Genomic DNA, 14,020 nt, shown 5'->3' with positions numbered 1-14,020 from the left:
GAGCTCTATTTCCAAAGCTTGAGTTCGACTCGTTTACTTTTTTTTTTTAAATTAATTTTTATATATTTATATTAATGTTATGTTTTTTTCAGTTATAGTTTTATATATAAATGGCATGCTCGTTTAGACTCGCGAGCAAACTCGAACTTGATAAGTGAAGCTCGGGCTCCGGCTTCGTTTACTAAAGGAGCTTTCTTTTAGTCTCGAGCTCGGGCTCAACTAAGCTTGGATCGATTGAGCTTTTTAACAAGCCGATCTCGAGTAGCTCGTGAGCGGCTCGGCTCGTTTGCACCCCTATTGTCAACACTTTAATATCAATATGTTAGAACCAAGTTAGAAACAAATTCAAAAGCATATATATTTTTACTTAGAAATATTATGCATTTTAAGTCGGTTGCTTTGGTCTGTAATAATGAACCTGGCCTGGGATGCATACGGATGCACTGGCATACATCAGAAAATGCAGGTCTTGCCAGCTTTACGCACCCAACACGCACCGCCCGAAGAATGAACTGGTTCCAGTCACTTCTTCATGGCCATTTCAGAAGTGGGCCATCGATATGACAGGCCCATTTCCTACAGCAGCAGGAAATGTTCAGTTCCTAGTGGTAGCCATCGACTACTTCACCAAGTGGATAGAAGCAAAACCTTTAGCCCAAACAACCGCGAAACATATCAAAAAATTTTTTTGAGAATTTATTATTTGTCGTTTTGGACTTCCACAGAATTTGGTGAGCGATAACGGCACCAACTTTGCTGACAAGAAGCTACAACAGTGGCTAAAAGAACTTCAAATCACCCACACCTTTACCTCAGTGGCACACCCGCAAGGTAATGGTGAGGTGGAAAGAGCAAATAAGAGCATTGTCGAAGGCATCAAGAAGAGACTATCGGAACACAGATCCGGCTGGGTGGACGAGCTTCCGCACGTCCTTTGGGCAAACAGAACGCTGAAGAAGGCCAGTACGGGAGAAACCCCGTTCAGCCTCACTTATGGCACTGAAGCCATGGTCCTGGTCGAAATTGGTCTACCCTCACCAAGGGTCTTGAGTCAGCCAGAAGACAATGATGCGGAAAGACGGTTGGATCGTATGCTAACCGAGGAACGCAGAGACTTAGGCGCAGTGCGTGAAGAGAACTACAAACGACAAATGCAAAAGTACTACAACACGCGGGTAAAACTCTGCAACTTCAATATAGGAGACTACATACTGCGTAACAACGAGGCTTCAAACCAAGAGCGCCCGGGAAAGCTGGCCCCGGTCTGGGAAGGGCCATACATTATCAAAGAAGTCCTGGGAAAGGGCGCATACCGGCTCGAAAGGCTCGATGGCACTCCCATCCCAAGAACATGGAATGGAGCTCAATTACGCAAATGTTATATGTAGATCAATTCCAAAACTTGTAAAGAAAAGGCCTAGAGCCACTTCTAATGGAAATGATTCTCCTTTCATAATGTGTTTACCTTTATACTTATGAACTTCCCACTGGTGCCGGTATTTACCGCATAAACGGGAAGAAGTAAGTCGTTACGTGTGGAAGGCGGCAAAACCCGCATAAACACAACGTTAAAAATAGGGGAAACCTACACGCAGGTCAGATGTAAGTAAAGTTTAGCCATCCTTGTAAGTGCAAGTGACGGTCTTACCCGCACAATCACGAACAAGGAAGCAAAACTTCAACCTATCATCTACCACGTTCAAAGGTTATCCTAAAAAAAAAAAAAAAAAAAAAGATAAGGAAAACCTACACGCAGGTCAGATATGGGTAAAGTTTAGCCATCCTACTAAGTGCAAGTGACGGTCATACCCGCACAATCACGAAAGAGGAAGCAAAACTTCACACCTATTATTTACCACGTTCAAAGGTTAACTTATCCTCAAAGATAAGGTAAACCTACACGCAGGTCAGATGGTAAAGTTTAGCCATCCTACTACGTGCAAGTGACGGTCCTACCCGCACAATCACGGAAGAGGAAGCAAAACTTCACACCTATCTACCACGTTCAAAGGTTAACTTATTCTAAACACTTGGAAAATTGCTAATTTAAACTAAAGTATGTAAGTCATATAACGTTTATAAAGCAAGGAATCCAATGAATCAAGCGGTCTTAGCCGCACAAAGATTTACATTTCATAAATATTCGTTACAAGAATGGCCGGGTAACTACCCGCCTACAAGAAAGTAAATCTATACAAACTAAATCTATCCTAGCAGCGGGAAGGGATCTTCAGGATCAGGCTTCAGGGCCACTTCCACTTGGACCAGCGCCGTCAGTAGAGCGTGGCTGTTCAAGGAAAGCCTTAAGGATAGGCAGCCCATCATCAGCAGCAGCAATTTCATTCACCTTCTCCACCACCGGATGCGGGAAGGCGGCGTATTGATTTACTGCTTGGTCATATATGGCTTCAGTATCTACATTGTACAAAGGGAAGTTGGATGGCGGGACGCCTTTCTCAACAAACCTTAGACCAAGCAGGAAGCCGACCCGTTCCCCATCCTCGTGAGAAGCGTTGAGGGCTGCGCTCATTGCATCGTCGTAAGATGTCTCTGAGAAGACCCGATGCACAACCTACATAAGAAAATATACAAGTGTCAACACCCTATTTACAAAGAAAAGCGTGAAGACATGAAGATAGACTTACCTGAGACAACGCTTCTCGAAGAAGCCATTCCTTGGAAACCAGAGCTTCTTGAAGGGCGGCTTGAGCTTGGGTGCAGGCGCGTTCGGCTTCGCTTTTGTTAAGGTTGGCAAGTAGAACTTCCTTTGCGGCAGCCTCTTCGACGCCCTTAAGCTTCCGCTCGGTATGGTCAAGCACGCCCCTCTGGTCCAAGATCTCCTGGAGCTTCTTGGCATCTTCCATCGCCAAGGCATCATGAGCACGTTGGAGAGCCTCTAATTTGGCCTTGAGCTCCTCATTCTCCACGCGTAAAGGCTCAGCAACGGCTTCAGCCTTGGTGGCCCTCTCGGTTGCGTTCCTCGCACTCTCCTTAGCCAGCCGAAGCTGTTCGTTAACAGCTTGGGCAGCCTTGGAGCGGGCCTCGAGTCGCGCTTGAACCTCAACCTCGAGGGCCTTGAAGGCCTTCTCCTTCTCCGCAGCAGCTGCGGACAGCTTTTGGTTCTCCTCCCGAAGAGCCCGCGCTAGAGATACTTCCTTGGCGCGAGCTGCTTTCAACTTGTCGTTTTCACGACAAAGCAGCTCGACGCGCGGCTGCATCCGGGCTTGGAGAACCCGAAGCTCGTTGGTTAGCCTACCCTCCTGGTAGCTAGCCATGGCTTCCCCCAACGCACCATGGGGAGCAGCGTGGCGAGCCCATTCCACGCACTCCACAGGGGTACGAAGGGTTGTTCCTCGGCGTATGTTCCATCGCGGAACATACACTTCATTGGAATCCGACACTGCAGAAAACAAAAAGCAGTTAGGAAAAGATGATAAAAAATATATGTAGAAAAATGGGCCAAAAGAACCCTACGCACCTGTAGGGTCAATTACAGGCCTATAGCCGCCGAACCCATCACCTGAACCCAATGGAAATCCATCCAAGAGGTCAGGCAGATGGGAAGGTGGCGGAGAGATGCGAGAAGCCCCACGCGTACCTGATGGGCCGGCCGTCGTTGCCGGTGGCGGAGGCATAGTAGCGGCCACCGTGGTCGCCGTCGCGGTCGCCGCCGCAGAATCTGCGGCAATCGTAACCGCCGGCTCGGTGAAAGATGCTGTAAAAATTGCACTTACCACCGGCGGCGACGTCATCTCGGCTGGAACAGTCGGCTCAAAGGAGTGAGCAACTGAACCAGCGGAAGCAGGCGCAGGCGCCTGGGTCGACGCCTCAGGTAGGCTGACCAAGCCTACCGTCATTGGCGGAGAAGTAATACTCGGTCCCTGACCCTGGAATGCGCCAACATCCACGCATGCGTAAAGAAGAAAAGTGTTAAAAGACGGATTAAACTACGAAGATAAAGGCTAAGAGAGTTGTACTTACGGGTTTTCTTGAGCTTGAACGTACGGACGGGCGGGGACGAACCCGATGGAGCCGGTCTCTTGATGCCGGTCACCGTCGTCGTCATTGGTTCTCCGGAGGTAACAGTCGTAGCCTCCGGAACAGTGGTCTTCTCACCACCGGGGTTCCCCGCCACCTCTTCACTATCTGACTCAGTGTCAGATAGGAGCACTGGATCGGCTGTGGAGGACGCCTTCTCCTTCCCTTTCCCGCCGGCAGCCCTCTTCTTCCGCACTAACGGAGGACCATCTGCGGATTCCTCAGAAGAAGACAGGATGTCAGGAATTCCAGCAGCGGGTACAGCACTGAGGGGTGGAGGAGAGAATAACGCCTTACCTGGCCGCCGGTGGCTCAGGATCTCGTGGCCCAGCGGATAGACCTCCACAAACCGATCCGTTGTTTGCTCCAGGATGGGCAACTCGTTCTCGTCAAGAGCACGAGTACCCACCCGCACTGGACCGTCAGCTTCCCGCGGGTACAGGAGCGACTCCAAATCGTTCCCCTCTGAAAGAAAAGAAACAGTTAGAAGACAAACTCATATCAGCAAGAAAGACAAGACATACCATAAGGAGTAGAGTTCAAACCGTATTCGAGAAGGATGGGAACCTGAGACACCTCCTTCCATACCCGGCTCATCCCCAGCATCACCATCCCGGACTCCGCAAACCGGTAAACCGGAGATTGGACCCGGGATATCTTCGCAAACCATTCCGCCTCCTGGTAGTTGGTGGCGTGGTGGCTCAGAATTGCTTGGCCATTTTTAAACTTCATGGCAATGGGGATGGCGCGGGCACAAATGTAGAAGAACTCCCGCTTCCACGATCGGAGACTGCGCTCGGTCGCGCAAATCTTCAAACCCTTGATCCGGGTTGTCAGGGTGTACCACCCCTGGATGCACCTCCAAGTATAGAAGGTCATCAGGCGGTCCACATAGGGCTCAATGCCCAGAATCCGGCACACCCACTCGAAATGGCGAATCTTGGCGATCGCCATGGGGTGCAACTCGGTCAGATGAACACCGTGCCTCTCAAGGACACGGTAAACAAACTTTGTCAATGGGAACCTAAGATTCCCATAGACAAAGAATGCTGCATAAACCCCGATCTTGCCTCTGGGGGCATCGTACACGGTCTGATGGGGTTCAGGAAACTCAGGCTCGAAAGGATCGAGCATGAACTTCCTAACAACATACCGGTACTGATCGCCGGGCAGAGCACACTGGCACTCACCAGCAGTACTCTTATCATCGGCCGAAGACTCAAGATCACGAGAAGACATTTTGCAGAAAGAAAGCGATTTCGGGAAAATGCTTGCCTGAAAAGGGGAGTATTTGCCGGAAATCGCTAAGAAGAAGAAGAGAAGGGTGAAGGTGTGGATTGCAAAGAGCCCTCTCCCCCTTTATATACTAATCGCAATTAATGCGATGAATTTAATGCGGAGGAGAGAGAAATCGAAGGTGCAATGAAACTATGACACGTGGCAAAAAGCAGGCTGGCAACAGCTGTTGACAGGACGCGTACCATTAATTTCGCGGCCACGCGCCCGAAAAATCGCGCCCACGCGCCTGAAAAAGCGTCTGGAATGACCATGTACTGTCACGTCACCATAACTTCCTACACGTCCTGACACAGTCAGAAGAAACCGTCGCACGACGTTTCAGATGTTTGGACTGTTCCTATCTTTCCACCAACTCTTCGAATTTCGAAATTCAAAATTCAAAATTCAAAAAAGATTCAAAAGTAAGCGGGAAAATACCCCTTACCTTGGCAACCAAGTAACCGTAAGACGGATGCGGGTACAGTGTTAAGGCAAAACCCTTCACATACCTAGCACCCGCAGGGAATTGAAGCCAAGAATAACTTGGCAACCAAGTAACCATAAGACGGATGCGGGTACAGTGTTAAGGCAAAACCCTTCACATACCTAGCACCCGCAGGGAATTGAAGCCAAGAATACCCCGGCAACAAAGTAACTATAAGACGGGTGCGGGTACAGTGTTAAGGCAAAACCCTTCACATACCTAGCACCCGCAGGGAATTGACGCCAGGGGTACCTTGAAAGTAAAGTAACTGTAAGACGAGCGCGGGTACAGTGTTAAGGCAAAACCCTTCACATACCTAGCGCTCCGCAGGGAATTGAAACCAAGAAGGATCTTCTGGGCAATGCTTGTGGAAACGGAAATAACATCCCCGCATAGCGGGAACGTCGAGAACTACATTGTTTGAGGCTCCAGGATGGAATTGGTGGTTTTAACATAATTGATCACTATGTTCAAAACTACCAAAACCTCAGGGAGAATCCACACAAGTGGGACTCAACGCTCCTGACTTGCGAGGAGGTTACATACCTACCCGCATCATACCCAAAGATCAAGCAAAAAAATCGGGAATTTTTGCAAGTGACATTAGGAAACCCGCGGGAAGAATCCCCACGGAGAACCTTAAAACTAAAAACCTTTTTCAAAACCCCTTGCTTAAAGTCCAAAAGTTCACCTCACTTTATTAAACATTCATGAGAAGAACATTGGACTGGGGGGACTTGAAGAGGTAGGTCCCAGCAGAGCCCAGTTGGTCCCGCAAGACTCACCTTGAACAGGGACGTCTGCGCAAAGGCCATCTGCTCCCACAGGACCCACCATGCTCAGAGAACCTTACGCGCAGTACGCAAGCTGTACACGCAGGGAAAGCCTCCCAATGGTGAAGTACCCTGCCTGTTCCCGCAGTTGCGGATACAAGCCATCAGGGAAGGCTACCCGCAGACAGCAGGGCTACACGCACAAGACAATAGCTACTTCAGTAGTCACATGAAGGAATGAGCAAGGCGGGAACAATCCCGCCAAAATGAGCCAGTCCGTATGATTCTGAAAGATCTTTTGTACTATACCTACCAAGGTATGGATAGGACAGACAATCTGACCAGAACAGCCCATGAGCCAATCACAGGGTGACAGCTCACCGACAACAGTACGAGGAGGAGCACCCTCTAGTACTGTTTGTCACTATTAGCCGCTGCCTACTCACCAACTCTTACTGAGGGGCATGCGCAGCCTACAGTTGGTAGAATAGTGTTACTGTTGGCCGTAACCTATTCACCAACCAGCATGGCCTGCGTATAATCCACAGTAGGTGGGACGTGCATAATCTACAGTTGGTGGAATAGTGCAGCCGACTTTGTTACTGTTGGCCGTAATCTATCCACCAACCAGTATGGCCTGTGCATAGTCCACTGTTGGTAGAACAGGAATACTATTCAGCTGGCTGTACCTTCTAGGAAACCTACCTTCGGCTATAAATACTCCAACATCTTGGAATGGTAAGGGCATCTGATATCTCAATCTTATCTAGCAATCTCTTAATATACTCTTATATTCAGAGCAACCTAGTCTGATTCTCACGCCGGAGGGTGGTCACAAGGAGGAACCCCCCCCCTTCTTAGTGACGAGCTTACGGTGTCTGTTTTGCAGGTCTCCTGAAGAACAACCTTCTCAGCTAGATCTCATCCGTGGGAAACATTACTTAACCCCCAGATTATCTATAATCTGTCCAGGGTTCACTTAGTGTTTCTTCAGTCTGTAATAATGAACCTGGCCTGGTTCATCATAAACTATTCTCCTTACCTACATGAGCATCTTTTTTTTTAAGTGTGTCAACCAATCTCGCTTTTTTGTTCCAACCATGATACCCATAGGTTACAAATGCATCTTTTTGACCATTTTTTATCGAACAAGTAACAAACCAAACAAAATACTTTATCCGTCTTTACACTATACTCTAACCAATACTTAAAGCCGTTAAACAATCGGGATTAAATGGTCTTAATCTACCACCAACTTCTCCCTTAACGCTTATGGCTATATTCTTTGTAACAGGTGTAATTTGTAATTTTGTTAACGTTGCTTAAAATTAGCAACAGATTAATTATTTCATGTCCAACATGATATTAGTTGCTTAAGAATACTTGCACCCACTAAGATATTGTATCTACTAATTATTTAAACTTTAAAGTGTTACATGGAGATTGTATTTGCTAATCTTTCTTCCTGTGCATGCTTCTGTTGCAATTTAATCTGCATCCCAACTGAAGCTATACTTGTGGGAAAAAAAACAATCCAGTTTATTCCAGGATGTGATAGTTATTTTAAAAATCATAAATGCTGCTATTGGGATTTAAAATGAGTTCCATCTATTAATTATTATGGGGTCCATGAAAAAATTAATAGACCGTCTCTAAGGAATTTCTAAAAAATATTGGTGTCCTGGAACCCTGATCCACACTATGTGGGTCCGCCCCTGGTTCCTTAGCATATAGGATGGATAGATAGCTACTAGAGTAGCTACTTAACTGATTTTGCAATTGTGTATATATGTAGGCACGGTTTCTAGATGGATTCTAAAAAAGAGAAAACTGGACAAACGAAATGGTACTTGAATTATGCCGGTTCTTAAACAAATATATAACGAAGCATGGTCGAACTTCCCCATTCAAATGGGTTTCTCTTTAGCCAGAGTTTGAAAAAAGTATAAATCATAAATTCGTTAGTGACAAAGCTATGATAATCACCAGTTTTGTCACTAATACTAATATATAATTAATGAGCAAACAAAATAATGTGAGTGTAAATCAATCAAACCATGAGCAAATAGTTGTGTCAATTGACCGTTGCCTTGCGAATCAGGCATTGGCTACTATGACTAGCATATACAAATGTGAGTGTCGGTTGACCATCACCATGCGAATCAGGTTTTGGCTACTAAGACGGCGTATATCATACTATAATGTGATTATGATGGACCTCTCCGAATTTGATAAAGTAAACAATTAACAATTAGCATAAAAGTTATGATACGTAACTATAATGTGATCCGAAACATTATAATGTGATAAATTTATTAGAACTTTAACTTTTTCACAAACTTATGTCTTTAAAATGTTTTGAAACCCACACGATAGGACGAATTATGTGGATCATCTGACGATCTAAGTAATAATAGGTCAATACGTAATTATCCAAGTTATCACATGGAAATCATAATATGTACGATTTTGTGACAAAACTTTGAACCAAAAGTGGTATTTGGGTCACGGATAAAATGTGAATATGATAGGACATGGTGGATATGCCGCTGGTACTTCCTATATATAAGTGTCCTTGTCGGATTATCATTTGGAGCGTTGCTCCGACAACTCGAAGTTCTATGTTATGTTAAAATTTTAAATTTTATTTAAAAAGTTTTTCCTTAAAATTAATAATCTTTAAAACTATTTAGTTTTCCTAAATTTTGGGACGAAATTTCTAAAACTAGGGAAGACTGTAACATTTCAGATTTTTCATAATTATATTCACTTGCGTTTACCTGACTCGGGAATATAATTCGAACCTCTCGTATTAATAAAAAACTTGTATTTATTAGTATTTAACTTTGTTTAACCTAGTTTATATTCTCTTAACTTTCAAACTCATTAAACAACTCTTAGAAACCATTAAAATCGTTTATTTTGGCTTAAAAACACACTTTTAGAAGTACATGGGCTGAAATCATCAAAAAACAAACTTTTGTCAGATACCCCCTCCCTGAGCCACCAAAAATCCGAAATGTTACAGTCTTCCCTTGTTTTAGAAATTTCGTCCCGAAATTTAGGAAAACTAAATAGTTTTAAAGATTATTAATTTTAAGGAAAAACTTTTTAAATAATACCCAGAATGTCTTGGTTTAACCAGAATGTCTTGGTTTAACCATTTATTTCCGGAGGAGGAGCCGGGTTACGCCGCTAACGATCAGCCTGGCACGTCGTGGTTACCCGACTTGAACCAGATTTCGTTATATGTTTATTAAGTATGAATTTGGTAGTTTTTTTTACTAACACATGCTACATTACGTTTTGTCAGGAGTATGTCGGGTATGATACCCAGCCCCAACAACCTTATTGTCAGCCCGAACAGTTTTATGGTAACACTGGCTCGACGGGCTTGCCAAACTTGAACCAGGTTTTGTTATAGCTTTTATTATTATTTATTATTATCACTAGCAATGTTGTTTGAATTTCTAATTTATGTATTGTAGGAGTACTTCGTGTCGGATTACGTTAGTCAGCCGATGTACCTGTCACCTGTCGCCTGGTCGAATTATGGAGATCAGGCTTCGTCATCGTACCAGCCACCAATAAAAAATGATCCTTTTATGGAACCGAGTCTTCATCGCACCACGGGCGAAACGATCATGCTGGGACAAACCCAAATAACGAAGATGAGTACGATGACGACTACATACGCGAAGTGAAGGTTTCGTATAAAACAGATGCTGTAAGAAACCGTGTGTTTTTTTTAAGTTAATATTATTTATTTGTATGTTATTTAATAAACGGTTTCATAAATAGCGTAAAACTGTTTCAGATTTTTGAGAGCCGCGAGGAGCTGGAGAAATGGGTAAAAATTAGAGGACGGGAGCATGGGTTTGTTGTTGTGGTCCAGCGGTCAAGGAAAAATTCTATGGACCTTGCATGCAATCGTGGGGGCGAACCCAAAATAAAGGCGACGATGAGACGTACTGGCAGCATAAAAAAATGCTGTCCGTTTAAGATCCTGGGTAGGTACGACTCGAGGGGTGCCTGTTGGAGGGTTCAAGTGGTAAACAAGACTCACAACCACGATCCCGTTGAATTCGATGAGGGGTGTGCGTCTTTTAGAAAAATGAACAGCGACCGGTTGGATATGGTTGAGAGTTTACACAGGACCAGCGTTAAGCCGCAACAAATCGAAGCAGCCCTCCGCGAAAAGTTTCCCGGTGTGCAACCTGTAATAAAAGATATATACAACCACACCGCCAAGATTAGGAGGGATGGGCTACTAGGCGACACCCCTATGAAGGTAGTTCTAAAAATTTGTAGTTTTAATGTGTACTTGTCGTGCTTGTAATATTTACTAAAGTTTTATTTCATCCAATGCAGCCGCTGGAAAACTATCTCACAGGCAACGGTTTCACGTTCTATACCCAAGAGAGTGATATCGATGATAGGACGGAGGAAATTTTCTTCTGTCATAATAAGTCGCATAAGATGTGGCGTGCGTTCCCTGAGGTGTTGATGATTGACACGACGTACAACACCAACATGTACGACTGGCCGTTGGTTCAGTTTATCGGTGTGACGTCGACATCAAAGTCGTTTTGTATCGCCACCGCGTTTGTTATCAAGGAACGGCAGAGGAACTTCACCTGGGCTCTGTAGAAACTTAAACAAATGCTCGATAACTGCATGGAGCCACGCGTGATCCTGACTGACGCGGACCAGGCCCTCATGAAAGCCTGCAACGCGGTCTTCCCTAATGCCACCAAAAATTTATGCAGGTGGCACATATCCGAGAATATAAGGAGAAAATTTAAGGGTCTATATAGGACAGATATGGGGACGGACTTTGCGTACTGGTGGAAGGTCCTGTATCAGTCTCCGACGATACAGGACTATGACAACCGTCGCATCAACATGGAGCGTCATTTGATACAAGACGATAGAGCAGGTGAGTCCTTCGTACCGGAGCCAGACTACGAAGCGGGTCTTCGGGACATCACACATACGCTATCGTCCATAGATGACCCTAATCAAAAGAAAAGTTTTTTCGCCAAGCTCATATCTGCTATGCCAGGTAGATCTAAAAACAAGGAGCCCGACAAAAGAGAGGATCCTCGGGGGCATCCCAAAAAAGCAGATCCCCTGAGGCACAGCTCATGCACCCCCGCTCCAGATCTCCCCAGACACAGCTCATACACCCCCGCTCCAGATCTCCCCAGACACAACTCCTACACCCCATTCTTGTTACAGGGGCCCGGCCAAGAAATCCCCACCCCATCCTCGTTGTCTCGTTCGTTGTCCTAGTCAGCTTCGCGGTTTAAAATTCCTCGGGGACGACCTAAGACATCGAAACCTACGGGAGCTCACCTCGGGTTTCCTTTGATGGTTTCGCCAGCGCAAGTACCGGCGATAGAAATGTTTAGGAGCGTCATTCCTAGCTGGGCTCAGCCGTTTGTTGCAGACATCAAAAACGTACGCCCAGACAGTAACTGCGGTTTCCGATCAATCGCCGTGGGTTTGGGGATACATGAGAAACTCTGGCCGGATATTAGGCGGGCAATGCAAAACGAGCTGGAAACCAACGAAGGGTGGTGGAGGGCGATGTTCAGCAAAGAGGATGAAAGATTGTACGGCTGGGTTCATTCCAGCATTCCGTACTCCAACACGGTCAAACCGGCACCGCCGAGTCGTTGGTTCAGCTTACCCGGTCACGGGCACGTGGCTGCTCAGACATACGGGTGTGTGTTAATCAACCTAGCTGGCAATCAGACCAAATCTTACTTCCCATTGAGAATCGGTTCTGACTTGATTCCGGATCCAGTAGTTATAGGCATCGCTAACTAGGGAGGTGATCACTGGATATATATCAAACTGGTAGGAGATTTCCCAATGCCAACGCCGAACCTTAATAGGGAAAGAAGCGCTGTACCGGCGGCCCTCGAATGAAAAACACTGTACGGACAACGTATGGAGGAGTACGAACAGATACGCACGGGTTGGCGAAGGGAACCCTCTAACATAGATCTAGACAGCTTATAGAAAACAATGTATCAATGGATGTATGTAGACAAACACACACATATACATACATAAATAAAGAAAAATAATAACAATATTAATAACTAATATTAATAAATAATAATAATAATAATAATAATATTAAAAAACTAATAATAATAATAATAATAGTAAATACTAATAAATAATAAATACTAATAAATAAATAAATAACAAACAAGTAATAATAATAAATAATAAAAATAGGTAGAATACGCCGCGTATAGACCTATACGCGGCGTATTTATGCCCCTTATATTGAACGTCGGCTGCTCAACTGCCACTTTATATTTCAAATTTCAAACTCCCTCCCGAGCATCCGAGCATCCAAACAAGAGTCTACATTGGACCGACACCGATCGGATTACGACACGAGCCGAGGAGATTTGACCCGACACCGACACGACATGGAGGTAATTTTCTAATATTATGTTGATGATGATAATTATGTTTAGATGATGATGATGATGTGATGCTGATGATGTGATGATGATGATGCTATTGTGTGGATGGATAAAACCGTCGGCCGGAGTCCAGCCGTAATATGGCCGGAGTTCGGCCGTCGGTTTTCAGTGACTATCAGCGTTGGCGTATAGCCCTATACGCCGCCTCTGATATATATATATAATTTATTAACATTATCTATTTTATTATAAATATTATTATTAATATTTATTAATAGTATTTATTACTATTATTATTATTGTTATTATTTATTATTATTATTATTGTTATAATAATTATTATTATTTGTTATTATTATAGTTTGGGGACGATGAGATTGAGGATGAGATCGAGCAGGAGTACGAGTAGCGGATGGGGCGGGGCCGGGGCTGGGACGGGGGCCGGGGACCCCCACCGGGTGACGACGTGTTGATCACCTACCCTCATGTGCAGTTCGCTGAGGGTTCAGACGCCCTCACACGATACACTCGCCTACGCCAGATGTTCCCGTTTCCCAACACAATTATATCCTGGTCGTTTTTGGAGTCCTATGACGCTCACCAGCGGGCGGCTAAGTACATCGGACAGGATACGCCCTGGAGCCGGTGCTTCATTATGCCACTATCAGGGCACTGGGAGCTGACACTGGAGGTTTACTCCACGATACACGTTACGTAAGTTTACTCCACGTTGTTATGTTTTTAATATATTTATTATATATATTATATTATATAATAGTATGTTATATTATATTATATTATAATTTAGGGCTAGCAATTCGTGTCTTAACAGGTATGAAGCGACGCGCTAAACACAAGTATAAAACATGAATACGACTCATTTAACTACTTTATATGTCATGACTATAAGACAGTTTTAAGTTTCATGTACCAATAAGGGAATATGATGGAGTCTAGTCTACTAATTTCATTTATTTAAGAAAAATAAAAAAAAT

The 14,020-nt window shown here is 44.7% G+C and overlaps 1 protein-coding gene across 1 annotated transcript; it reads left to right on the top strand.

Annotated features, from left to right (window-relative positions):
- Nucleotides 1-10,687: 10,687 nt before the first annotated feature.
- LOC143543365 (protein FAR-RED ELONGATED HYPOCOTYL 3-like) lies at nucleotides 10,688-11,223 on the top strand. Its single transcript, XM_077035703.1, has 2 exons — nucleotides 10,688-10,864; nucleotides 10,945-11,223. The coding sequence occupies exons 1-2, from the start codon at nucleotides 10,688-10,690 to the stop codon at nucleotides 11,221-11,223; spliced, it is 456 nt and encodes a 151-aa protein (XP_076891818.1).
- Nucleotides 11,224-14,020: the final 2,797 nt, after the last annotated feature.

Source organism: Bidens hawaiensis, unplaced genomic scaffold, assembly GCF_021521415.1.
Source record: "Bidens hawaiensis isolate Kalapana, Puna unplaced genomic scaffold, B.hawaiensis_p1.1 tig00000864_1, whole genome shotgun sequence".
NCBI classification, from domain to species: domain Eukaryota; kingdom Viridiplantae; phylum Streptophyta; class Magnoliopsida; order Asterales; family Asteraceae; genus Bidens; species Bidens hawaiensis.
This window is presented reverse-complemented; position numbering and strand designations above follow the sequence as displayed.